The sequence below is a fragment of the Rhamphochromis sp. 'chilingali' genome (genome assembly GCF_963969265.1).
Source record: "Rhamphochromis sp. 'chilingali' genome assembly, chromosome: 12".
Classification (NCBI taxonomy): Eukaryota; Metazoa; Chordata; class Actinopteri; order Cichliformes; family Cichlidae; genus Rhamphochromis; species Rhamphochromis sp. 'chilingali'.
The window spans coordinates 11226189-11251283 of NC_137939.1; the positions used below are offsets into that span (position 1 = coordinate 11226189).

The window sequence follows — 25095 nt, forward strand, 5'->3', positions numbered from 1 at the left end:
TGTGAGAAAATGGTGGAATGCTCTCCCCTGGTTGGGGAAGAAAGGCTGCCTCCAGTGATAATGGGCAAAGAATATAGGTTATCATTGTCTTGCTTAAATAAGCAACAGATTTTATGGGAAATGGAAATTCTTACCTAAATGCTGCTGTCCAAACAGGGCCATCAGTGCAAGTCTACAGCTCTGTTCAACACAGATGACAGCTTTTGCATGCTGATAACAAACAAGATGTTCTGCCTCCTTTTAAACTGGAGGACACACTAACGTTTTTTCAGTAACGTTTTTTAAAGAAAGCCGGTCACAGACCGCAGCCTCCAGGCTGGGCACACAGCAGGAGGGAGGCAAAGAAGCCCCCCAGCCAGGCTGAGAAGACCCACAGAGCCCCAGCAGCCACGGTCGATCACAGCCCCGGTGCAGAGAGCCCCCTCCGAGGAAACACTGGAGATATGACCCAACAAGGATATATACAGGATAAAAAGATAAAATAAATAAGAATGGGATACAGTATAAATGTAAATAGAGTAAGAAGATAAAAAAATGAATAAGAATAAAATCAATAAATATTAGGTAAAACCTAAATTAATAATATAAATAGAATAACAGGGGGTTATTATATACAGTGGGTTCTCTCCGGGTACTCCGGCTTCCTCCCACTGTCCAAAGACATGCACTTAGTGGGGATAGGTTAATTGGTTAATCCAAATTGCCCATAGGTGTGAATGTGCAAGTGAATGTGAGTGCAAATAGTTGTCTGTCTCTGTGTGTTGGCCCTGCGACAGACTGGCGACCTGTCCAGGGTGTACCCCGCCTCTCGCCCTATGACAGCTGGGATAGGCTCCAGCGCCCCCCGCGACCCTGAAAAGGATAAGCGGACGCGAATGGATGGAGAATAACAGGATAGAATAAATAAGCATAAAATAAATAAACGTTAGGTGAAAGCTAAATTAAAAAGGTGGGTCTTGAGCCTGTTCTTAAAAACATGTACGTTCTCTGCGGCCCTGAGCTCCTCCGGCAGGCTGTTCCACAGATGAGGACCATACCACTGAAAAGCTGCCTCTCCGTGAGTATGTGTCCTGACTTTAGGGACAATCAATAGGCCAGTACCAGAGGACCTCAGGGTCCGCGAGGGTTCATATGGTGAAACCAAATGTGAGAGATAAGAAGGCCCAAGACCATTAAGACATTTAAAAACCAATAAAAGAACTTTAAAATCGATCCTGAAACACACGGGGAGCCAATGCAGCGATTCTAAAACCGGTGTAATGTGGGCCCGCCCTCTGGTCTTCATCAGCACACAAGCTGCAGAGTTTTGTAAAAGTTGTAAAGGTGAAATATTATTTTTGGGGAGACCAGAGAGCAGGGCATTACAGTAATTAATGCGACTGGTAATGAAAGCATGCATCAACATCTCCGTGTTGGCCCGAGAGAGAATAGGGCGGACTCTGGCTATATTTTTTAGATGATAAAATCCAATTTTGGTTACATGTTTAATATGTGGGATAAAACCAAGCTCAGAGTCAAAAATAACACCCAGTTTTTTCACTTGTAGTGAAGGGCATAGTGAAAATGCCTCTAATTTAGACAAGAGTTTCTCTCTCTGAGCCTCAGGACCGAGTTCTCTGCCATCCAGGATCTTATATCTAGAATACAGTTAAAAAGAGCATCCATTGGTCTGGTGTCATCAGGAGACACGGAGATATACAGCTGAGTGTCATCAGCGTAACTGTGGAAGTTCACTCCACGCCTCCTGATGACACCGCCAAGAGGGAGCATACACAAATTAAAAAGTACAGGGCCTAAAACTGACCCTTGAGGCACACCACAAGTCATTTTATGGATCTTAGAGGAGCATGTATCCATACTCACCATAAAAGTTCTGTCTGAGAGATAGGAAGTGAACCAGTTGTGTACAGCACCAGAAAGGCCCACCGTGTGTTTCAGTCTGTTTAAAAGAATAGCGTGGTCTACTGTATCAAAGGCTGCGCTTAGATCCAGTAGCACCAGGACTGAGAGCTTTTGGGAGTCCCAGTTACATCTAAGATCATTTAACCTGCATGTGTGGATATACCAACAATATTTGCCATCGCTTTCCAATAAAAAACCTGCACCCTTGCAAAGCAGTCATGATCAAGTGAGGCTGCACTGAAAAATCTTCTAAATGTGTTTAATTGAGTAAGCCTGTATTTTAAGTGTTGTTTAGAATAGTATATAGGGCACACTCAAACCAACTAGGACTCGGTCTTTTACTTTATCACAGACCCCACATCTGTTAAAAGAGACCACTCAATCACATCTCAGCAGCCTGGCAGCCAGCATCTGTCTACTGCTGTCCTTGCCTTATTGCCAGATCAGCAAAATAATGGAATACCACGCCGTGTCCTTAGGTTGTCTCTCACAATAACCAAAACAGAATTATTTTTTTGTTTTTTGTACTGATTGTCTTTTAGTCATTTTGTTGCCTTTATTCAGTCAGTTTTTGTAGTCTTTTTTTTTGTCACATTCTACTCTGGTGCACAACTGAGACATTTAGTCATCTTATAGCTGCAGAGGGTATTCAAGTATCTCACACAGCTGGTTCTATCTGCAAGAGGACACACTATAATCAGGCTCCTGCAGAAGCCAAATGGCTGAAGATAACAGAAAGCTCAGCACTGCATCTGATTGGGAATATGCCTTGGCTTTGTGGAAATTGTTACAGGCTGCAGAGAACTGGCTTTACGTTACTGTCTCAATAGCATTAAGCCTAACGAAAACACCTTTTGTAGCAGAATTTGTGCCAAGAAAGAACTGAGACAAGATGAATTTTGTACAACAGCAGAGATTTAATCCCACAGGGATCCATGACTGTAGATCACTGTGTCTCTTTCCCTTATCTAATGTTTGACCAAAAGTGATGGAGAAAGGCTGGCCTTGGTCTCAGACAGCCAGAAACATAAAGCGAGAAAGAGAGAGAGAGGACCTAAAGCAGCAAGCCCAAGAGTATTCTGGCTATATAGTACTCATGTTCCACATATTGATTATTCACGCGCATTACAACTGAGGCCACTGAACACAACACCTGACTAACATTTCCAGAGAAACCCCATCGAAAAGAAAGAAAGCTGCTAGCATACCTTGTAGTACTGCTTCATTCAAGGCAACTGTTACTTCATGCCAAATGCATTTTCCACTGCAGAAGGGATAAGGAACAGACCGAACCGGCGGTGGAAAGAGCTTACTGTCATCACATGATTGTTTTATAAATCAGCAAGGTGGAAAGATAGAGCTGGGAGATTAAATGAAGTGTGATGACTATGAATAATGCATAGAACAGACAAATGGAATAGAGGGCAGACATGTGGTGACTCTGTGTGGCTTCTTTGGCTGGTGCTTATTTGTGTCTGTTGATCGCGGTCACGTGTCCTACTCTACAACTTTCTGGAGGATTCTGATTTTAGACAACACACATGTTTACTGACCCTTTTCTAACTAGGCTGTCTGGCGTAGCTTGGCTACTAAAACACATCATGTCTGCGTGCACTAGATTCAGCCACAGAGCTCGCACTGCTTCCTAAGAGCAGCAATGAAGAGCATCTTTTTTAAAAAAAGGCATAACAAATGGAGACTCGGCTGCTGTAGTATTCGGTTAATATTTCAGAAGTACCCAGAGGGCTCTGTGTGAGTGCGTGTGGTTTCACATTAGAGCACAGCCTTACTTCTGGGCATCCAGCTTTGTCTGGGGATTCGATATGCTGTGCACAGTGAATTCCTCAATGCTGTGGCTACTTCATCTCCTAACTACTAAGCATGCAGCATCACTGAACTGGAAGGAGTCAGACGAAGCTGGAAGAGGGGTCTTCCAAACACAGGTGACACACCTTTTCATTTGAAGAATGTGTTTGTGAAGGGAACATACTGTAACCATTTCATCTCATTAGTATGTTATACATAACACACTGGAGTGGGTCCACGCAGAAAAGCATTTGACTAATGTCTGCTGTATTAAACAGGAAGTCTGCATCACGACATGGACTTCATGCGATTATGAGGCAGGGAGGCGATGAATAAATGAGAAATGTAAGATCAGAGACTGGGTATCCTGCGAGTCTACTGAATAGATTCTGACTGTTTTTTCAATCTTTCATCTTCCAGGTTGGCAGACAGAAACTGCTGCAGCACCACTTCCGCATGAAAAAATCATGTTATCCTTTGTGATTTCATGCTCACTAGAGATTACAGATCGTGAGGCCTCATATCGATGATGGCATCTCTGGGGGTCTGACATTAACTCTTTATGTTCGACCCAAACCTCACTTAACCTAACAGACAAGGGAAACAACAGCAAAGCACCATGTTCCAGCTGCAAGAACTCAACAGACTGTCTGAGTTCTCCCTCAACGCTCGCACACACATGCGTGTTAGCAGAGTCCACATCACTGTGCGGAGTCAGACTGCAGCGTCTACTAGGAGCTGTCCACGGAGCACGGTGCTGAAAGCTGCCGCAACGTATGGTAACTCCAGTCAATGAAGACCAACCGTTTGTGGACGTGGGCACATGTTAAACACTAACTGCAAGCATCGTGGACATGTTAAAGTCTTCCAAAATGACACTCTGACGTAAGCATGAGTTGCAAAAGCCAACAATAAAGAGTTGGAGAAGGAGTTATGGAGGTGAAGTGACTCCTGTCGTGTGATTAAGGCTCTAGCAGTTCGGCAGCAGGACCGCATTTAACCCTTTATTGCGTCGCACGATCATTATCAGTAATGCAGAACGAGACACCCGATCTGCAAAACTCCACAGCATCTTTCCTAATCCAAGGCACGGCAACTGTGGCAGAAGCCCAAAACTGCACTTACACATAAGCGTGGTAGATGAACGCCCATCCCCGCGGTCTTTCCAGCGCATTGTAGAGAAAATTCTGTAGTTTCCGATAGCTGGCGTTTTTCTTCGACGGTCTGGGTCTTCCTGCGGAGATGCTGGACCTCGGTCTGCAGAGGATGCTGCTCCGCTTGGTGCTTTCCGAGCCCGCAATGAGCAGTGCCCCATCCCTGCTGGATTCCGGAGCTCCCGGGTCCAAACCCACAAACCCGACTTTGTGCTTCTTCTCTCCGGCTTGAGTTGGGTAAACCCCGCCGTTGAGAGATTTCTGCACCATTCTAAAGTCGAGACTCTGAGGAGGAGTTGTCAGTGCCCTTGCCGCGGGGATGCATCACCGGTGCTGAGGGGTGTGTGCTGGTGGTGAATGCAGTTGATGTCGGTCCCTCTAGAAAAACCAATTGCAATAAGCATGCGAGACTGCACCGTGTATGCTTTTACCTTAGCCCCTTCCGGCCATCTGACACACAGCAAGGAGCGAAATGCGAAATTTATTTCGTTGGTGACCAGGGATTTAAAAGCGTTCTTCAATCATCTTATTGCCAGAAATGCTCTTAATCGAATTACAATAATGAATTAAGGCCAAGTTCAAGCGCCAGCTTTCTTCCAGTGCTCTCTTTAAACAATCCTAGGGTTTAAACTAACTTGGGAGGGTGGGGAAGTCCATTACTATATGTCCGAAAGAATCGTGTTAGTTTTAAGAATCCGGCGTAAGATAACCTGCCATCTTCACCACTTAACTCCAACACGGGAGGAACTGCAGGAAAGGGTTTAACTGGATTATGCACTCTCATGTAATATTCATGCGTGAAGCTTTTTCACTCGGGATAATGGACACCGAAAACTATGTCAAGCTATGCCTCGAGGTTTGTGTTCCCTCGACAGGAATACACATGCAGCCTGAGACGGTATCAACAACAGCCAAGACAGCAGACAAAGAAATGGAGCATCCCAGCCTGCTTTGCGCACACTCCAGCGTGAAACAATATAGACCAGTTTGCATCCACCTGAAAGTGAATGACGCGCACACAGTGATGAGAGTAGCAGAACGGAAACAGTTTCAAAATAATGCAAAGCCTATATACAATTTAAAAAGGTGCACAATATTGAAAACAACAATTTTTAAATGTCAGTAAATGTAATTAATGCGGTGTCATGCAGCTGCAATGTGTGCAGAATGTTGCTCAATATAAGACCTTGCCTGAATGTCAGCAGTTTTTTCTATGACCTGCAGGCTTTCAAACTGTGCGCTAACACCGCTGAGTGGTCCCTGTGCTCTTTAACGGAATTGATGCAAAGAACCTCTCCCTATAGTTAATTCTCAACCACTCTGCTTTTCTGAGATACTCAGTTGTACTCGTTTATGTTACTGGGCTGTTGTAGTTGTGCTTTTTAGCATTAAACGGCCTTGCCAGTCTTTTGTTACCATGTCAGAACTTTTTCCAGCTCAAGCATTTCTTATTTTGTCGCTGTTGTTTTCAGTTAACTATAAGAGTTAAATGATTAGCAGATTACTGGATCTTTTGTTTTAATTCAAATGACACCAGATTATATGCACTATGACATCAAGCACAAATATGAGAATGAGTAAGATGAAAAAAGAAACCATCACAATGGTATTACTTAGTCACAGCCTGCTGTCATGGTGTGAAAGCATAAAGATGTAATCATCTTTTTGACTCATGCAAACTTACACGGAGCACATACATAGGGTCCACTGTAAACAAGAAAGGGTTAAAGAAACAAACAAACATCAAAATGAAAATAAAATATCCCGAAGGACATCCCAGCCGCCACTGGATCAGCCAACAATACTGCTGCGCTGAAAAGTTTGTCGTACTGAGAACATTTTATTCACTAGCTTGTTAAGATTCCATTTACAATGATAATTTTTAGAAAGTTTCAACAACAACAACAAAAATCCTTTTTACAGTTATTTGCAAGCAACAAAAAATTGCAGGTAAAGTATATACAATTTGAAACATTAGAATAATGTAAGTACATGTGTAATCAGTGACATGTATGTCCTGCTACACCGATATGCTGCAATCATTAGCTAATTTGAACCGGTAGCACAGTTAAGACCAGGTTATGATAACTAACGCTGCACTGGGAGTTTTATCATATTTACAGTGCTCGGGTTAAGAGCAACGTTTGAGAAAGAAAACTAAAACAATGCAAATAGCCATGGGTTTTATATGCCAACTGATGGATGTCAATTTGTGTTGGTAATGCTACTGCCAAGGGATGTGTAGGGACTATTCCAACATGAACCAAATAAAAAATAAAAAGATCACATGACCTGCTGTAATGTCAAGTGAGGTCCTTGAAATCCATGTCAAACCTTTTTTAACAGTCAGAAACAAGTTGTCAGTGAGGTTACAGTTAAAAAAGAGAATCAGGTTCTCTTTAAATGCACAGTTAAACATACAAAAAGGTTTTATATACTATATTATTTCCATAAAATATCATCCAGTTTAATTTACACGACCTCACTCCCCCTCCCTCTGACACTGCTACAGCTTGTATGTACAAAATAATAATAATAAAATGGTCAGTAAACTAATGTTACTGGGTTTTTTCAGTCATCAAACAGTCCCTTTGTTCACATCACCAGCAAACTGCATACAGTACTTTTTTTCTAACACTGAATGGACCAATTTTTGTGCTTCTTTTAATACCTAAAGTTAACACAATCGTTTCGAGACAACATAAAAGCCAATTGAAAAAAACAAAAAATCAAAAGGTGTCTTAGTTAAGTGAAGGTTATCCTTCAACTAGAAGACTTGAATTAATATATTAATAATTTAACAGTATCCTGATAACTTGGCTGCTTGTTGAGAAACAACCTTGTATAGTTTCTTCCTTTGTCCTGATTCTGATTAGCTAGCTTCAGTACATCCATCCCTTGCACTCCCTGAAGATTAATGTAACACATAAATAAAATGAAATACACCAGAGCAGTTACATCCAAAAGACGGCATGCCATTGGTCCTTTAAATACTGTTCAATACGTAGGCTGGAATGCTTTTAGATTCTTTTAATACCCGATATAGTATAAGTAGGCGATAAAACGCTCCTTCTTGGACACAATAAATAACTATTCTTCATATAGTGCAGTAATACAGTACTCACACTAAACCTACAGTAATTGCACAGTAACCACATGCAGCAATCCCACCCCACCCCCATGCCATCTTCATCTGCCCCTCAATCCCTACTTCCATTTCTCTGTCTAATCTTTAACTTTCTGCATCTTATATGAATTACAGGGCATTCAAGTATTCTACTTCACTCGGGGTCCACACATTGAGCCCTGGGGAACGCCAGCCTGAACAGAGAAACACGCAACTCTCTGGATTTTGCAGTCCAAGGCAAAATGAAATGTCTGCATTTAGGATGACAGTCAGCTACAGGTAGTTTGGTTAATCCAGTTAATAATACAAGCTCAACTGTGAGAATAACCACTGTGGACATTGTCTTTATGGGGCCTCGTCATTTTTCGTATTGTTGTGAATATTTTGAACCGGTTGTTAAGTCGACATGGTTTGGAAAGAGAGCCAACAGAATAATGCTTCTATATGGTTAGCTCCAGTAAAATAATACATAACTAGTCCTGAGACTCAGGTTGCATCAGTCTCACTGTAGGTGCTCTGAAGACTCTAGTGGTATCCACGCCGGAATGATCCCTGTGTAAGCGGGGCAATGGGGAGAGGCAAAGGTTTTCCACTGCCAGTGTCTCTATGCTCCTGTCATCATCAGTTCCTCATTCACCCTCTCTGTGATGACTTTGCTGAAGTGACAGTATCCTTAGAGGTCTCCATCTGAGGGTGGCAAACATAGCTTGAAGAGCCTGTTTTAAAAAAAAAGAAGCAAAACTTCAAATGAGGGGAATCCACCCAGATTACATATAAACAGTGCAATTATCTGAAAGGCATGGCTTAAGGTGCCTAGAAATGGTTTCATTCAGTACCTTGGAGCTGATGGAGGCATCTGGTCCATTACCTTGAGATTTTTAGCAGACAGCTCAACTCTTGCCCCCTTATAAGAGAGAAAATATATAAGCTAAAAGCTCAACATAACAGACAGCTTGACTGCCATTAACAGATTAAACACAGAAAGCTCTCCGTGTGCTCGTATTTTATGACAGAGGCATGGAAAGAAACAAACGAAATGCAATATGAAAAATTAATAACAGTAAAATATGAAAAACAGAAGTGCTAATTGCTGACAAATAATGAAAAGTTGGGTTTAGAACTGCTCATTACTGTTCTATAATATACTACAACATGCTCTTAAATGTCCAGCAAAGGGAGGTACATAGGATTTCTGATCCAGTGTGTTCACGCATCAACTCAATTAAGTTGAACTTTGCTGTCTATTTAAATAAGTCCTAAAAGATTGCATTTCAAACTAACAAAATAATCTATACATATTTCTTGTTTGGTTGTTTGTATAATTAGATTGATGACCATTAAAAGTTCCTTTCACTGGAAAAATATTGAAAACAATTTTTAAATGCCAGTAAATGCAATTAATGCGGTGCCATGCATCTGCAATGTGTGCAGAATGTTGTTCAATATAAGACCTTGCCTGAATGTCAGCAGAGATTTTTCTATGATGTGCATGTTTGTTTCAGCTTTAATAGCGCCTTTACACATGACACGTCCACTTATCATCATGGCAGCAGGCCATTTGTGCACTAACACCACTGAGTGGTCCCTGTTCTCTTTAGCAAAATTGATGCAAAGAACCTCTCCCTATCGTTAATTCTCAACCACTCTGCTTTTCTTAGATACTCAGTTGTACTCGTTTATGTTACGCTGTTGTAGTTGTGCTTTTTAGCATTAAATGTCTTTGCCAGTCTTTTGTTACCATGTCAGAACTTTTTTCACCTTAAACTAACTAACTGGAACTGGCGCTTAGCCCAACTCCTGAAAAACAACCTCACACCATTATCCCCCCTCCACCAAACTACACTTGGCACAATGCAGTCATGTACGATCCTCCTGGCAACCGCCAAACTTAGGCTTGTCCATCAGATCGCCAGATAGAGAAGCGTGATTCATCACATCTCCACTGCTCTAGAGTCTAGTAGCAGCGTACTTTACATGGATCTGACTGGATCTGATGCTTTGCATTACGCTATGTGATGTAAGGCTTGGATGCAGCTGCTTGGCCATGGAAACCCATAACATGAAGCTCTCTATGCACTATTCTTGTGCTAATCTTAAGGCCACATGAAGCGCCTTGAGGCGACTTTTGTTGTGATTTGGCGCTATATAAATAAAATTGAATTGAATTGAATTGAAAGTTTGGAGGTCTGCAGAAAATTTGCAGAAAGTTGGTGACGTGTTCACAATATTTTCCTCAGCATCCGCTGACCCCGCTCTGTGATGTTACAAGGCCTACAACTTCATAGCTCTACTTTTGTAGAAGTAGTCTGCATGTCTACCTGCATGATTTTATACACCTGTGGCCATGGAAGCGATTGGAACACCCAAATTCAATGATTTGGATGGGTGAGTTAATACTTTTGGCAATATAGTGTATATGGGGATTCCAAATATCACGTTAGTTTGGACCTCTGACCTCTTCCTCAAGCTCAAACAAGGTCAAACTTTGATTCTCAGCATCACATTGTAAGTATGACATCCAAATATCATGCCACATTTGACCTCTGAGCTCACCTTTACATTTCACTACTCTGCCTTTCTTTCAGGTTGGCCCCAAAGTATGTTATATCTTTAGAGAAAGTGTTGTCAAGAGAAAAAATTAGCTGCCTAGTTGGTTAAAAATATACTGTAGTAAAATATTATCTAAGAAGCTCAGGTTATTCATGTCCAGATATTTACAAATCAGTACCTATTATGCCTTACGTACTCCTACATTGTGCTTTTGTAATCCAAACAAACACCTGTCACGCTACTGTCCAACAAACTTCTTAAAGTATAAAGAGAACAATAAAAACAAGATACAAAAAAATGCAACACTGTTTCCTTAAAAGTAAATAGTGCCCAGAGAGTGCGCTGCCCTGTCGAAGGATTGTGCTCTCCAAGTGTTTCTTGTTTTATATAATAAAATAGTTGACTCATATTTTATAGTCTTGATTTTAACAGGACTGAGATCTTCTTAAAGGTTTACCTGTTTACGCATTATGTCCATGGTCTGCATGATGCAGCGCGGTATGAGGCCATGGTTCCTGGCTAGGATCATTGCCTGCTCCAGTGTCACAGTCAGAGTACATCTGCAAAGAACATGAAGGCCAGTGATTAATAGTGTGTGTTCCTCTGCAATAAACCCAAAAATGAAGTAAAATGAATTTGAATGGCGAGGTTAGGATGAGTTTGTGAGGTTCCAATGGGGCATGTCATTGACTCTGCACTGTGTTATTTTTATGCAGTCTGACAGTCCAGTGACACAACAAAAGCAGCATAATAATTCTGTGGTGTGGTGCCACACTGACCTCTGCATCCCTGTGCCACACATGGTGATGTGGCAGGCTCCCAGGCGGTTACACAGCTCAGAGGACACACACAGCACGCTGACACCTGACTGGTGGCCTTGGGCATTCGGGCGCATGTTGATGTACGACTGCATTAGCCGACAAAGGTCATCCAGCGTGTTGAGGGGTCTCAGCAGCTACGGGGAGGCGGGAGGAAGTAAAGGTCAGGGAAGGTTAGCCGTTAAATGCACTGCTAACAAGATGATTCAATAACACATCACAAAAGACGTCACCTTAACAAGCCGCTTAGACTACTGTTGACTTTTTAAATCGCTTTCAAACCAAGCAAATTAAAAAGTCTCTCATTACCAAGACAAAAAAATGTATTGAAGTGAACAGAACACTCCAAAATAATATAATTATATTCATGTGAAATATTTTAAAACATGGGACTAGTAGAGTAACTGACTTGTAAGATGGAGAACAGAAATGGGGAGAAAACAACCATCAAATACAACACAAGAAAGTCTAAATCTGCAGTCTTTCTCTTTCTATATTAAAACTATGATCTATTCAGTTTTAATTACTGCAATCTATTTCAACTACAGTCAGTGTGGGACACTAGAAGTTCAAATGGACACCATCTATAATTGCTGGGGTTAGTTGGAGTTAACGGGGAGGGTCTTGACAAGCTATGGAGGAGTTTCCGGTGGAGGGAATGACACACCAGTTCATCTTACTTTGGAAATGCTTGGTTGAAGGTCTCTAACTTCAAGGCCCAGTATCTGTGCTTGCATTTATATTCAGTCACAACAATATATATATATAAAAAATTGACTTATGTTACAATAACTAGACAGATGCTACATATGAAAAGACCATACAGACTACTATAAACTCATCAAGGTTAAAAACAGTATATATTTACCTGGTCTATCTTCATTGCTGTGGTGTTGGAGTCTGTAGGGAGATTTGACTTCTCCAAATAGAAAGCTCTGTGAGGAGAGAAGGATTACGTTCTCAGTTTTTTTAACTCTTCATCGGGTTGGAAAAATTACTGATTTGCATCCTGTGATTCACTTTCGTTGGAGAGCTGACTCATCTAGTATCTACAGATTTTGTAACTGCTAAACTGAGTATTTCATCATTTATTAATGCCGCATTGTTGAATCACTTTCTGGGAATTAGGGTGCACATATCAGTGACCACACACGATGTAAAAACACTGGTATATAATAGATATAGCACATCTTCAATCACAAACCATTAAAACTTCAAGAGTTAACATTTATATTGTTCAACACGTTACTACTTGAGAAACAGTACCACAGTCATTTTGCTGTATATGTAGCTAAATCCTGTTCGTTCATGTGGGAACTGCTCAAGGACTCCTCTGGATACATGATTAAGTTCTGACCTTGAAAGCTTGACTTTCACATATGTAATATACAAAGTGCAGTTTCTGCTTGTTATGCAACACCAAAGGGTGAACTCTCCCCTTGAGGTGAAACACATCTTCAGTGCCAGGAAAGCCAGTGAAGAGCGGTAGTGAAGAGTAAAACAGGTACCTGAGCCTGCGGTAGTAGGCCTTGACTTTCTCCAGTGAAACAGCATTAGTGCGCTGCTGGAAGTCCTCCATGGCAACGCAGTCCTGCTGGGACGCTCCCTCTGGACGCTCCAAAGCTGGAAAAATAGAAGCCACATAGTTAGATCTATGAATATTTAGAGAATGACACACGTTTTATAACACTGCCTCTGTGCACCACCACAGTAGAAACTCAAACCAAACAGTCCACACATGACTCAAGTGTAGACTTCCAACTATAATTCAAGGGATTTGGTTTAGGAATTGCAGCCCTTTTATTCAGTCTCTCATTTTCAGGCTCAAATGTAATTGGGTTAACTAACAATTTTAAAGATAAGGACTGTATTTAATAACTGGATAAATGGTTTTTATTTATTTATTTTTTGGTGTTAGAGCATCGTCTGCAGACCCGACGATGTTTCCATGAACATGCTTTACAGCTTCTCTTTATCGACCACTTTTCACACACGGTTGCTGTACGCATACAGCCGGCTGTAGCTTTTCAGTTCACAACTTGACACACACCAACACAACAGCATAGATAGCACAGACGTTAAGGCGGCGAGGCGTGATTGCAGGTGCCGCTCACATGCGTCCGTCTCCCCTGCAGCAGCGCTGCAGACCACACCCCGCCACACACATTAACCAGGTAAAATACATATTTAGGCAGAATTTTGCAAATATCCATTTTTTCATTTTTTAGCAGCATAGTGCTTTTTTTCCATTTTTAAAAAAAAAATCAGGTCAAGGCTCCAAAAGCCCAAAGGCGATATGAGGATGGCGGCTCACAACAGTTTTTGTTTTTTTGTCTTTCCTTTTGTTATATTTCTTTAAGAGTTCAAAATGTGTTAATTACATAAATAAAATGTAATTTTCTCTGTAGCACTTCATGGATTTCATAAGCAACACACCTCAGTTGTTCACACAAAGCATAAAGGTAAAAAACAATATATACAGTGTCGTCTTCATTTTAGATGTCAAAAAGTATTTGCGGCTCTGAGTGTTTTCTTTTGCGTGGAAACCGGGTCCAAATGGCTCTTTGGGTGTTAAAGGTTGCTGACCCCTGGCCTATGACTTTAACTTAATGTAACGTTTGCGTGTGTGAGTGTGCATATATGTGACAAAAATATATCCTCATTATATATATCACTGTGCTTCCCCATAGGCTGCAGTCAAGACTCTTTTCCAGTAGGTGGCGATGTTCATCTGCAAATCTGCACTACTAAATGTTTTGGAGCACTGTTGTATTCGGAAATACACGGTAAACAATATGGGGTCTCTCATGAGATTAATGATCCGATGAGGACTCGTGCATGGAAAATTAGCAGCTAACTGGCAGACTGGTATAATGCTTTACTTTCATACTAGGCTGACAAAGACTCAGGGAGCGCTAAAGTGAGTGTTTTAAATGGTCAATACAAGGCTTCAGTCTAACTTAATAAAATCAAATAAAGTTCTAAGGAAACGCACATGTGTAAGAGGCTGAAAGGCTGCATGGTGCATTGAGTGTTTTAATGATCCAAGGCTATATGTGTAATGTATATAAGTGAATTTGTGCCTGATGCATTGTATGATTTGTTGCTTGTTCCACAGTAAAAGGTTTTGAGTAGATACTCGGCTCTACTTGCCAGCGCTACGTCATATTTTACTAGCTGAACTACACCGTGGAATTATGTTCTTTGCCTTTCTTACCTCTGGTGAACAGGACAGTGTGGAGTTTGAGGCTGCCTCCATTCTGCAGCCGACTGGGGAGCTCATTGAAGTGACAGCTGTCCAGGTAAAGGGTGACCCTCAGGGCATGCCTGGTGCCCTCCACCTGGTAACACACTGGTGTGTCTGCAACACACATACAGAGATGAGGGAGAAGTTAAAAAAAAAACAAGAAACAAAGAAGGTGTAGGCGTGCCCTTCTTGAAAATGAAAACATGCAAAGCGTGTTGCATTACATTTTAATACATTTAGATATTGTGTACTAAAATGTAATGCTGCATATGTCTAGCAAACACATATTCAGAGTTCATTAATAGCTGGGTGTTAAATCAAAAGCTAAAAGAAAAACTTAGGACAGTAACCTCACTGAAGATTGAATTTATTGAATTATTTGATTTATTTTCAGGGTTTTTTCATTTGGTGACTGATTCCAAGTTCTCATGGCAGCTAGCTGCTAACACTGTCAACCTCTGAGCGACCACTTTTGATCACAAGGCAGCTGCACAGCGAGGTGGGAGGCAACGGGTCTCCGACCAGTTGCAGTCTGACTCACACTGGCTGCAATCACTTTCACACAGATGAGTGGAGGTTTGCAAATAACTGCATTCTAATTTATAAACACAGACAGACTGCCAGATCCATGTGCAGGACAAATAAACAGAGGCACCTGATTTCTGTAATAACCCTTTAAATTGCATCAATATCTGGCACATTTTTAGAAATTGTAAGTTTGAAAGAAATTGTGATGAATCTATAAAAAAAATATGAGATAAGTAATCATTTATAAATCTGAAGCTGACTTGTGCTCAATTCTCCTAACCTTTTCTAGCAGTGATACATGAGCACTTGTCAGAAAATGGGAAAAAAATGACCTTTGCTGCGTGACCTCTGGGGTCAATCCTTTTTTCTAGAGAACCTACCAAGCAATAACCTTGTGGAATTGGCTGTGATCCTTTCAAGGTCCTTCAGACTCTGTGGTGCTTAAACGTCTGTACCTTACATATACCTCTCATCCCTCTGAAAATGCTGTTAGCAAATCAATAGTGTCCAATGGACTGTGACGCCAAAAACCATCTACCTGCACTGCAGCAGTCTGAGCTGATGTCAGCAAAGAAGCTTGGTTAACATTAACATTTTTTAATAGCAAACTGTACCAGACTGGACCTGTAAAGTATATCTATCCCCACATACCTGCCATACATAAGGAATACAATACTAATGACCGATAGCAATACGTTAGTGCATGCACTGAGTGATGTTTTTGTGTAAAATACATGCAAATGTGCACAAAATATTTTCTCCAGCCAAGCATGAACACAGAATAGCAAATTCCTGCTTCATCCACAGATTTGCCTTTTAAAATGGGAAGTGCACGTTGCGCTTTTCCTTTGAGCAGCAATCTCTGCTGGCCACGTTGAGGCTGTTGAAAAGAGGAGCGATTCACGATGCAGTCATCCTTTGTATCTTTGACTTTAAGGGTTTCCGGTAACCCAGAGCACCTTTAGTGAATGCAGATACCAAGCTTATTAAAGCCACAAATGCACCCAGTTATGTAAAGATGTCCACAAAGCCCACTCTGAACAACCTGGTTGCATCCTCAGCTGAAACTACAGCACTGCACTATAATAAATGCTTGGACCCTTTGGTGAATTGGCAGGAGAAAGCTTACTATTATCATGGTTCAAAGAAATATTACTCCAATATACCGCATACTGCAATTTGTGTTCTTAAGTACTTCAATATTGTTTTTATATTATAGGGGTGCTTATGTGACATATGTCAAGTGTCTCTCAGCAGCAATAAAGATTAAAAGAGGCGACCTTGATATCTGAAATGCTCTGCCCTTGTTTAAGGTGCTTTATGGAGTCACCACAGATCTGTCTGAGTTCCTTTTCAGCGGCTCTTCATGGAAAAGAAAATGAAATCTGCAGTGGCATAATGGCAATTTCACCCTAAGCAGCGACCACGCATCCACACAATAGAAGTTCATTCAGAATTGGTGAAACCATACAGCTGCTCATTAACGCCAGTGCGCTTTGAATGAGGCAAGTCAGTCTTTGTTGATGGGAGTCTCTTACTTGCTACTAGACACTCATCCTCCAGTTGCCTGAAGAACACAGTGACTTTGTCCAAATCTGACAGGGCCGCCTTGGTGTCCTCCAGCATGGTCCGCTCCTCTTTCTGCCCGAGGAGAGAAAGAAAGCTCAGAAGTTGCACCAGAGTAAGAGTTTGGGTAGTTGTGGTGACAGCTGTGCGGCTATACAGACTTCAGAGTATTTGATTCAGAAAGACACACACACACAATAAGAAAAAGCTGCAACAGGAAAGTTATTATTTAAAATTTACGCCAAACTATGAACCTTGTTGTTTTTTCCCCTAATAGGTAAATAAAGCTACTTTCGGCTGCTTCCTCATTCATGAGCACTCACCACAGCAGGAAGCGCTGCATATTTGATTTGGCAGGTTTTTAGATCAGATGCCCTCACTGAGGCAGTCCCCCAAGGGATTCGTGCCTCTTCCCAGGCTCGAATTGAGCATCTTTGGGTTTAGTAGGCAAATTTGCAAACTACAACGCTATGTAGCCAACTTTCTAAGAACCAAACAAAAATACAAAACTTGTCCTCACCAGGTGTGGAGCCAGCGTGGACTGGAAGTGCAGCAAAATACCAATGGCGGATATCTGCTCTAGCCACTTGCGGCTGGTTTCCTTGCCGTCTTCTTGGTACTCGCCGGCATTGTTGAAGCGAGAACGCAGTGCAGTCAGCACCTGTTCGGCTAGCGTGCACAGAGCAGCCGTCGCCGCCTGGCAGAAGATCACGTCCCTTCGCAGCTGCAGAGATGTGTCTGGTATTGGTAGGGGAGAAAGAAAGGAATGATAATGCCAGTGACATAGAGAGTTCAGGGGGCACGCGACTAGGGACTTATGAGGAGTTGAAGTGGGTGAAAAAAAGCAATGAAACCAAAGAGAACAACATAAAACAACATCTGCAGCAGAAAAAGGAAGTTCACTGTGGAGGAGAGGGTAAGGTATCCAGTCTTACTGTAACCTCTCTTATTACATATCCTGAACTTGCTCTAATGCTTACAGTTGATTCTATTGGCTTGAATACCATGAGAGGATATCTGCCATTAACTAATGCCATATGTCACTGGAGAAAGTTCAGACTGGAGTATGTTGTGCTCTGAAACCAATCTTCATTCCAGCACATAGTCACACATCTGATTATGACCTTTTTGACAAAAATGATGCTAAAACTTTGATTTAATGATTTGTATGATTTGATTGCACTGGAAATGTGTTCATTACTTTCTAAATAAACCTACATAAATATACATGTGTATGTATGGGATCCTTAAAATGAGGTTTTAAAGATTTGCAGAATTCCTGATGTGAAATTGGCTGTAAGTTCATATGATGGATGACCTCATATGCAAAGAGCTGTTAGAATAATTTTAAATGCTCCTGTTTTGAGACCTTTCTGGCTGCTTAAGACCTGAGTTCTGCTGGGCGACTGCACGGTCCACCTCTTCTGTTAATTTTATGGAAAATTAGAACTGGATTGAACCTAGTCTGATTAGCTGCTGCTGAGCTGATCTGAATATAAACTGATTTTCTCTTCTACCAGTGACACGCTGCTCTACCTGTGCACTTGAGCAGAGCCAGGAGGATCTGATTCTTTCCATCTATAAAGAAAGAAGAAAAAACAAGATGGAGTGAGAGATTGTAACTGTATATGAACACGTGGCATGCATGCACGTATGCGTTTTCTACTAACCATCCACAAATCTCTGTAGGCTCTCCACCAGGGTTTTGATAGAGGTGGGCAGGTTCCAAGGGTCTTCCTGGATGTTCTTATGGATAACGTAACGACAGCGAACAGTCCAGTCTTCGGTTTGGCGAAACTCTGTTCATGTTAAACCAGAGAACTTGTAAGCCTGTGCGCCAGCTCTCTGACAGAACCGTAGTGACACCTTTCGACAGTGCTTACACACACAAACAAATCTGTACCTGGCTGGCTGTGGTCAGAATAAAAGTGTTTGGTCTCCTCGCAGGCCTTGGTCATGACGGGTCCTTTGAGCAGACTGTTGATTGAGTCAACCTGCGTGCAGGAATAAAAGCATGCACACACTCAGTTAATGAAGCCAGTTTTTCTTCTAGTTCACTGCCTCAGACTCCACGCACCTTTCATTCTTTTCTAACTACCGCTTTTATTTCTGCGCCGCTCAAGCGCAAACACACAAGCTCACACACAGAACTTTGCAGTAACTTCTGGCAAAGGTTTTCCAGAATTAACAACAACAAGGCTTGTGTTAGCAGGCCCCCTGAGCTGCTGTTTACATGTGCAAAGAACTACTGCAGCCAAAGTAGCTGTGCCCCTATCACCCCCCAACTCCACCAGCAGGGAATCAAAGGACATCAAGAAGAGATGAAACGACGGACACATGTCTTCAACTTAGTCCGTGCATCAGTGAAAGCTTGTGCGTGTTCAAGGAGACAGAGTGGAGAACAGAGAAAGAAAGGAAGTCATGAGATGAGAGAGAAAGCCAGAATCCCGAACAGAGGACAGCAAGCCGCATGAGGTAACTCAGCCCAGATGCCGACTGATTACCATCACAGTGATCTGTTCCAAATGGTTAATGCTGACATGTGTGTTCCCTGTTTCTTCATCTTTAACTTCTACATCTAGTGGCTGAGTTTAAAGTCTGTTTAAAAACTAGGGTTAGAGTTAGGCCTGGGCTTAGGCAAAGCACTTTGGGGAAATACAGCAAAAAATTCCAAGTTAATCAGGAATTACTTACTTACTCCGAACTCAACGGTCGAACTAACCTGGTTGAAAAGGTGCTCGAGGCAGCCGTGCAGCTTGTCCTGTTTGTCAGAGGGAATCCTCATGTCGCACGGCAGCTCGTCCCCTAGTTGAGAGTAAAAGCAAATAGCTGATGAGAGGCAATAATCACACTTTCTACAACAAGTATTAATTTTTATTCGACCATCTGGGCTTATTAAAACACACTTCTCTCCATCTGTCACTGCAAAATCTGACCTGAGCATCATATTAGACCGAATGAAGGCTAATAAATTATTACAACGCAACATCTCAGCGTGAGCTGTTCATGACTTAACGCTGATAAAAAACAAAGCAATAAATAGCAGTGGACACATACTTGGCTCGCTGCACATTATTGTGGCTTTAAATGAAATGCAGCTTCTATAATATCCAGCCACAGTCACCTCCAAGCTATATCTAGAGGATTTCTGTGTCTTGGGAAAAAACAAGGTAGCACAGAGTAAATCATGAGACGGCTCACACAGATTTATTCTTACGGAAATATCCTTTATTTCTTGTTTTTAAGCATCCAGAAGTGTATGTTTGCATAAGCCTAGCTTATATTATTTACATCCAATTAACTTTGGAACAGAGATCCTTCTTTTTTCCTTTGAGCTGGCTTTTCATTCCAACATCGGATCTGATCTGATCAGTGTGTGGTGTAAAATCCAATGTGGAGGAGAGTCAAAACATTAAATACACCTTGCTTATTTACACATGCACAGATCAACTTAAAGCCGTTTATTACCTGATCCCATCTCATCACTCCCCAGGTAAGAGCTGTTACTTCGCACACTGGTGTAGGAAAGGACGGAGTCTCTGTTGCTGTTGCATTCACTGTAACAATGAGCACACACACACACACACACACACACACACACACACACACACACACACACACACACACACACACACACACACACACACACACACAAGTAGCACCCAGTTAAAAAGCATTAGGGAAAAAAGGGCTCATTCCGTTCTTAAACCACAGAGAGAATTTGGAAAGCTGCATCTAGTAATTATGCTGCCAAATAATCCTTGTGATTGTAAATGCCTTTTCTGATTTACAGTATATGAAACCAAAGGCAATTAAACGCTTCTCACAACAACAACAACTGCTGCTGCCTTACACAGAGCTGCATTCAGTAAAACTGTAGCTATATCAGATTCCCAAATAAATCGGATATAAATCGCGTGTGCATAAAATGGAGCTCTCCACTTTACAAAGACGCTTTTATGAACAACTTCTTTTCCTAGTTTTCACGTTTAGTTGGGACTGTATTCCTTTCTTCCTTTGCTGGTGTGCGGAGACAATTTCAGCCTTAGCGGGGCTGGTATTTATAGTCATACATCGATGTGATTCACCATGATTACCGGGAGCAAGTGGAAGATTTATGTGGCTCAAATTATACATGGCTTTAAGTGAGCACGCTTGCAATCCCCCTCAGAGAAGCTCAGAATGATTCACAAGCTGAATTACCATGACAAATGGCCTACGAGCGACTACAACCTACAAAACACCATCACTGGCTTTGTGTTGCTTTACTATTATCTGGGCTGGCAGGGTGACAAAGTGGGGGGAGTGGAGCCTGGATATCACCTGCTGGGTTATTCTGTGGTGTCCAATGTATGTAAATTTGTGCTGTTGGGATGGTGGGGGTGGCTACCGTAGAGGTGCTACAATGATAACTTGGCTTGAATGCTCCACTGGCTTCTCATAAATGTGTGCAAAAACAATATCACATACTTACAGTAAAATGATATATGTTCCTCTCTTTATACTGTATTATTCCCTTTTTCTATCCGATTCGTTATAGGGAGCTGCATTTCCTCACTGAATTCAGAGGCATGCACTCAAACTTGGCTTCTGCCTTTGTCTCACACACACAAACACACATACACGCAAACACACACACATGGATAGAGAAGGTGACATCCAATTTAGCTTCACACATCTCCTGCCAACAGTGTGAGTACGACTGTGATAATTAACCTGTCCGCAGTAATGGAGAGCAAACACACCTCTGCACACAGCTCTCATGGTCTCACTTACATTAAATTATATACAAGATGATATCTTTTTAATTGTTAATACAGGCGGGGTGATAGTGAACAACTCATTAGCAACTTCTGACATTCCTACTTAAACTGTAGCCATTTGTTATACGCTATTTATGTGCTATTCAATGCAATTTTTTTTAAAAAGGTTTAAAATATGCTAATAATGTCAGCATATTCACTAAAACAGCTTGAATAATTATATTCTTCCATAATCAAATAGACACTTAATATATTTTTAGCACATTTTCCTAGAAAAGATACATATTATAGGTGATTTTTAGGCTTATTTACATATTAGGCAAGCAAGGACAAGAAAAAAAATGGTGATACAATCTCTGAGCTTCCTGGAAAAAGTAGATTGGAGACATTTTAGATAGAAAAAATAAAATCTGGACTCAGACAGGGAAGGGATTCAGTGGTTTAGATGAGTATTTTGCTAGCGTGTGTCTGGGTTCACTTCTCCCCATTAATGAGAAGGTCTAGTGCAGATCATTACACTTTATCCTGCGATCAGACATCCACTACTGATGGATGACGCTCTCATCCACACAGCGCTCACTGTGGATTACCACATCTCAGTCTAAATGCTCACCTACAGCTCTCTACACCACCATCATCACATGTAAGCAACATGTAGCAGCACGAACAACACCACACACATGCACACACACACACTAGAGAAGCAGTGATTTATGGGAGACACAATATAGCAGAGTTTGGAACAAACACTATTTTCTTTGTGTATTTTTTCACCCCAGTCCCCTTTGCATTTTTTTTGTTGACCGTGTGTGTGTGTGTGTGTGCGTAAAAGTCATTCTCCCCTGTCCTTCCTCTAACATTGCATCTGTCACAGGCTGCGCTTGGCCACTGACCTCCAGCTGTTGAGTTCTACTGTGGTCTGTCACCACCTCAGGCTTTACTGCCTGATTCTCTCAGCTGGACAAAAACGTTAAAAAAAAGCACCACCCACACGTGAAACATATAAGCACTTTTCATCACATGCAAAATTTTACAAGTGGGATGATTCATCCACATTCACTAGGCAGCTTTGTACAGCTACCTTGACCAGAGTACTTTTTTCCTACTTGGCCTCAAAAAACCCTGAGTAAACAGTTCTGTGTGCAAGTGTGAGTGCATGAGCGTGCGTTTATACCACACACAGAAGAGCCGACATTTTGCTATACATTTTATTACGATGAGGTAGCTGCATTTCACACGACGTGGCCAGGCTTTAATGACAGAGCGGGTGAGGAGGCCGCGCCCCAAACATTTCGCTTTATTATACACCAGCCCACCGCACTGACAACCAATAACTATATCTTAGTGGGTGGTGGAGGGTGGGGCTCAGTGGCTCTCTGTTCAGTGAACACACACACTCCTCAAAAAAAAAAATCATCTGAATGAACTTGCAACAAGCAAATGACATAACCAGATTCAACCAGAGTATTTTGAAGTCATTTTTAGCCCTGCATCTCAGTTAAAATGGCAACATCTGGAATGAATTATAGCCTCCAAAGGGGGGAAATGAGAAGCATTATAGGTTTGTGGAGTAAAGTGGGAGTCTCAGAGCGCTGTTTTTGTTTTTAAGGAGTTGTTTTTAACCTGTGATGCTGCTATAACAGATGAATGAATAAACAATGAAATGAAAATATTACTTTAAATAATTAAGGTCAAAGTGTTTCAAGTTATATATTGGAGTTATATATAAGCTACTTAGGTCTCAAATTGTAGAAAATATAATTTGAGAGGTAAATACCTTGAAGGCCCCCGGAAAACCATGAGGTAAATACCACTTTAAATGATATCATGCCGACTTGCAATAGAAATATACAGAAAAGGTGAAAGTATGCTCTAATATGCCAGTTTGAAATCAAGAGCAAGATAAAAGTTTTTAGAATATAGTCCAGTTGTGTTTTCCAATATGGAAGTAAATCCCATTTTCCCCAGCATCTTTGATAGACAGTGCAGTTTGCTCCCTAAGCATATCCAGCATATCCTGTTTCCATAGGCTAACAAGCCAGCAAGGCCTTCTTCTTCATGGTTTTCCGGGGGTCTTCAACCTAAGCCTGTTTATTTGAAGCTTTAGCTAATGTGTCTTATCAGCGCCTTGTTATTACCTTTTCAGGTGCTTTTTGAATATTGTGTGTTTAAGGCTTCCATGCCAGGTTACACTGTAACCTGTAGCTGCATATTCAGTAAGCACTTACCTGTAGGAGTCCCTGTAGCTCATTGTGTCGTGGCCGGAGTCCTCCTGGTCCTCCTCGTTCACTTTGAAGCAGACTCGTTTAGTGCCGCCCTGCTCCACTTTGTCCTGGTCACATCCATCCTCACAGGGGACCAGGGCGGGCGGCTGATTTTCCTCATCGATTGGAGGCTCTCCGCCCTCTCCTTGGAGCTGTGTAGGCTCGGTGATGGATGACAACAGCCTAGAGAAAAAAATATAAACAAATATATCTGAAAACAACAAAATATAGATATTGCCCTTTACCTTGGAGACATTATCTACATATCTTTAGCATATGATACAGAGCATATATCATAATTTATATAACATATATGCCATAATTTTGTGTTATGTTTTTAGCATATTCAAAGCTTTTATAGAACTTGATCATTTATATTCAAATTAAAGTCTTCATGTCAAGACACTGTTATGCTTACATTTCTAATACAATACACAATGCATGGGCTCCCCCATAACTAAAACATACACATGTATTCATTCAAATTGTCACACCCCTTCCTCAGCACAGACACACAATATGTGTCTCTTTCTCTTGATGTTATCCTGGCCTCACTCCCTGTTCCTGTACTGGGCCTGGCCCATAAATATTTTGGGCCTGAAGAATGTTCCTTTTGTAAATCCTCAGCTTTAAACAAGGCAGAGGGAGGACAGACAAAGACAGGCTGCTGTGGGGATAACAGCGTTTCACGCAGAGATCTCTGAATGTCAGCGAGAAGGTTACGAAAATAGCCGACTCAAAAACAGTAGTGGAATGGAAATATCTGATAACAGCAGAAGGTCGGTAATGCTGGGACTAATTTCTGAATGGATGTGAGTAAAAGTTTTCTTTTTTCTAATATGTGGCACACGTGATTGAAGAAAACATCTGCAGAATAGGCATAACCTTCAAAAGATAAGAAAACATTTATGTGAAAATAAGGTTCAGTGCTGTTAAATTAAACGTGATGAATACGAGCTGTAATACTTACACATCTATTTGAGCAACATACTGCTTCATTTCCCTCACAGCAACGTCCAAACGACTGTACAAGTAAATGTAGGCGTCCTGTGTCTCGGTGTCTTCCTGTTTGAGCAGGAAACTCAAACCGCCTTCTCCGTGGCGACTATCATTCAAGCCCTCCCCTCCATCGACATTCACTTCCCCGCTGCCATCCGCTTCATCCCCATCCAAACCAGAGCAGCTCCAGGACGGAGCTCCCATGCTGGTCATGCAATGTTGAGTGTGGGACATGGGGTTCAGTTGTGCTAAAGGAGAGGAGAGATGTTACGGGTGATTGAATGAAAAGGACTTCACGCTCTGACAATTACATCTGTGCCAGATGTTCAAAAGCTATGAAGCAATACTCTTATCTGTTCTTAATTTGGTGT

General features: G+C 41.6%; 2 protein-coding genes across 9 annotated transcripts in view; both read right to left on the reverse strand.

Annotated features, from left to right (window-relative positions):
* Nucleotides 1-5572, reverse strand: part of LOC308407584 (potassium voltage-gated channel subfamily KQT member 2-like) — a gene marked incomplete at its 3' end in the record, with an annotated part of 41130 nt that extends 35558 nt beyond the window's left edge. For all 8 annotated transcript variants that reach the window (XR_013973692.1, XM_080899350.1, XM_080899349.1 and 5 more), the window contains exon 1: nucleotides 4834-5572. Coding sequence is in view for 7 of the 8 variants with exons in the window: in XM_080899350.1 (XP_080755476.1) it covers nucleotides 4834-5132 (299 nt within the window). The remainder of the gene's footprint in view (nucleotides 1-4833) is intronic.
* Nucleotides 5573-6407: 835 nt separating this feature from the next.
* prex1 (phosphatidylinositol-3,4,5-trisphosphate-dependent Rac exchange factor 1) overlaps nucleotides 6408-25095 on the reverse strand; it is a 78128-nt gene continuing 59440 nt past the window's right edge. The window contains exons 25-40 of the mRNA XM_080900125.1: nucleotides 24696-24972; nucleotides 23690-23908; nucleotides 20167-20255; nucleotides 19421-19503; nucleotides 18602-18692; nucleotides 18369-18497; nucleotides 18235-18276; nucleotides 17219-17436; nucleotides 16671-16773; nucleotides 14575-14718; nucleotides 12866-12980; nucleotides 12226-12292; nucleotides 11319-11494; nucleotides 10997-11099; nucleotides 8826-8893; nucleotides 6408-8705 (exon numbers count right to left, since the gene is read on the reverse strand). Of these exons, the coding sequence (XP_080756251.1) occupies nucleotides 8663-8705; nucleotides 8826-8893; nucleotides 10997-11099; nucleotides 11319-11494; nucleotides 12226-12292; nucleotides 12866-12980; nucleotides 14575-14718; nucleotides 16671-16773; nucleotides 17219-17436; nucleotides 18235-18276; nucleotides 18369-18497; nucleotides 18602-18692; nucleotides 19421-19503; nucleotides 20167-20255; nucleotides 23690-23908; nucleotides 24696-24972 (1967 nt within the window). The 3' untranslated portion in view covers nucleotides 6408-8662. The remainder of the gene's footprint in view (nucleotides 8706-8825; nucleotides 8894-10996; nucleotides 11100-11318; nucleotides 11495-12225; nucleotides 12293-12865; nucleotides 12981-14574; nucleotides 14719-16670; nucleotides 16774-17218; nucleotides 17437-18234; nucleotides 18277-18368; nucleotides 18498-18601; nucleotides 18693-19420; nucleotides 19504-20166; nucleotides 20256-23689; nucleotides 23909-24695; nucleotides 24973-25095) is intronic.